Source organism: Gekko japonicus, unplaced genomic scaffold, assembly GCF_001447785.1.
Source record: "Gekko japonicus isolate JY-2015 unplaced genomic scaffold, Gekko_japonicus_V1.1 scaffold2237, whole genome shotgun sequence".
NCBI classification, from domain to species: domain Eukaryota; kingdom Metazoa; phylum Chordata; class Lepidosauria; order Squamata; family Gekkonidae; genus Gekko; species Gekko japonicus.
Genome location: NW_015174906.1, coordinates 202,344 through 203,845, shown reverse-complemented (window position 1 = coordinate 203,845; position 1,502 = coordinate 202,344). Strand labels below are relative to the sequence as shown.

At 57.8% G+C, this 1,502-nt stretch overlaps 1 protein-coding gene across 1 annotated transcript in view; it reads left to right on the top strand.

The window, feature by feature from the left end:
- Window positions 1-798, top strand: part of ARFIP2 (ADP ribosylation factor interacting protein 2) — a 14,726-nt gene extending 13,928 nt beyond the window's left edge. Inside the window, exons 6-7 of the mRNA XM_015425008.1 lie at window positions 5-172; window positions 473-798. Coding sequence (XP_015280494.1) covers window positions 5-172; window positions 473-628 — 324 coding nt within the window. The 3' untranslated portion in view covers window positions 629-798. The remainder of the gene's footprint in view (window positions 1-4; window positions 173-472) is intronic.
- The last annotated feature ends 704 nt before the right edge of the window (window positions 799-1,502 follow it).

Genomic DNA, 1,502 nt, shown 5'->3' with positions numbered 1-1,502 from the left:
GGAGTACGACGCCTACCGCACCGACCTGGAGGAGCTCAACCTGGGCCCGCGGGACGCCGGCACGCTCTGCCGCTTGGATGCCGCGCAGGCCAACTTCCAGGCCCACCGCATCAAGTACGAGAAGCTGCGCGCCGATGTGGCCGTGAAGCTGAAGTTCCTGGAGGAGAACAAGGTGCCAGGAAAGGATGGCTAACACCCCCCCCCCACCCGGCTTGCCCAGGCTCCTGGCTGGATGCAGCCCCTCTGCCCTTCGCTCCTGCACCGGGAGGTGGGGGGGGGGAAGGGGGGCCTGGCTAAGTTTCTGGTGGGACCCCTGCCTCTAGCCCTTGCTGCCTGGAGGCGGTCTCTGCGCTCAGGCTGGGCCTGGCTTGCTGCCCTGGCGGCAGGGGGAGGTTGCAAAGGGGAGGCCTGCGGGGGGGGGGGTGGCTGGGGGAAGCCTCTTGCTCAGGCTTTCCTCCCTCCCTCCCCCCAGGTGAAGGTGATGCACAAGCAGCTGCTGCTCTTCCACAACGCCATCTCAGCCTACTTTGCCGGCAACCAGCAGCAGCTGGAGCAGAGCTTGAAGCAGTTCAGCGTCAAGCTGAAGAGCCCCGGAGCAGACAAGCCGTCCTGGCTAGAGGAGCAGTGAGCCCCTCTCCCTCCCTCCTTCCCTCCCTCCGCGGACTTGAACTCTGATCTGGGGAAGACTCCCACTCGCAGGACCTCCGACTCCACCTTCTAGAGGAGGGTTGGACTCGAACTCCTCCCTCTCCCCCAGGCTCAGTAGCAGGAGCACTGCCTCCCCCTCCTCCTCCTCCTCCTCCCTCCCCACCTCTCTGCCTCTTCTCCTCTGCACAGGACGGTCCTATCAGGAAGGTTTCCCCTCCTCTCCTCCCACCCTTCCTGGCTGCTCAAGCTTGTCCTCCGCTTGTTTACTTGGTTGTAAATTAAGCCCTGTGGAGCTCGTTCTCAAATAAGCATGCACACAGGACTGCTGTCTGCTGATTTTTTATTAGCAAAAAGTATTAGCATTGTGTGCAGAAATCAGATTAAGTGGAAAACTTAGAAAGAAACCTGAGTGTACTACCCACTGGCTGGGGGAGGGCTGGGGGTATCCCCCCCACCACCACCATCCCATTTTCCCAGGTTGAGCACCCCTGGGACACCTCTGCAATTCCACAAAGAATTTGCACCCCCTAAAATGAAGTGAATTCTAGGGATGCATGGGGGGTGGGGTGGGTCAGCACACATCTGAGGGTAGACTGAGCAGAGCTCAACGTTATTTGCTTTGATGTTTGGCATTCTTATTTTCTTCACATTTTCATCTCTTTCTGCCCTTTAACAGGATACTCAATGCGAACGTTTTTAAGGTTTTCTGCTTAATTTATTGTCAAACTCCCTGATGAAGGACGTGTAAAAATAAATGCACAAAAGTTTCAGAGTGAAGGATAAGGAACTCTCTCACTGCACCCATCGCCTCTTGCTTACATCCCCCCCCCCCCCCCTCTCTCCAAAAGCGCCCC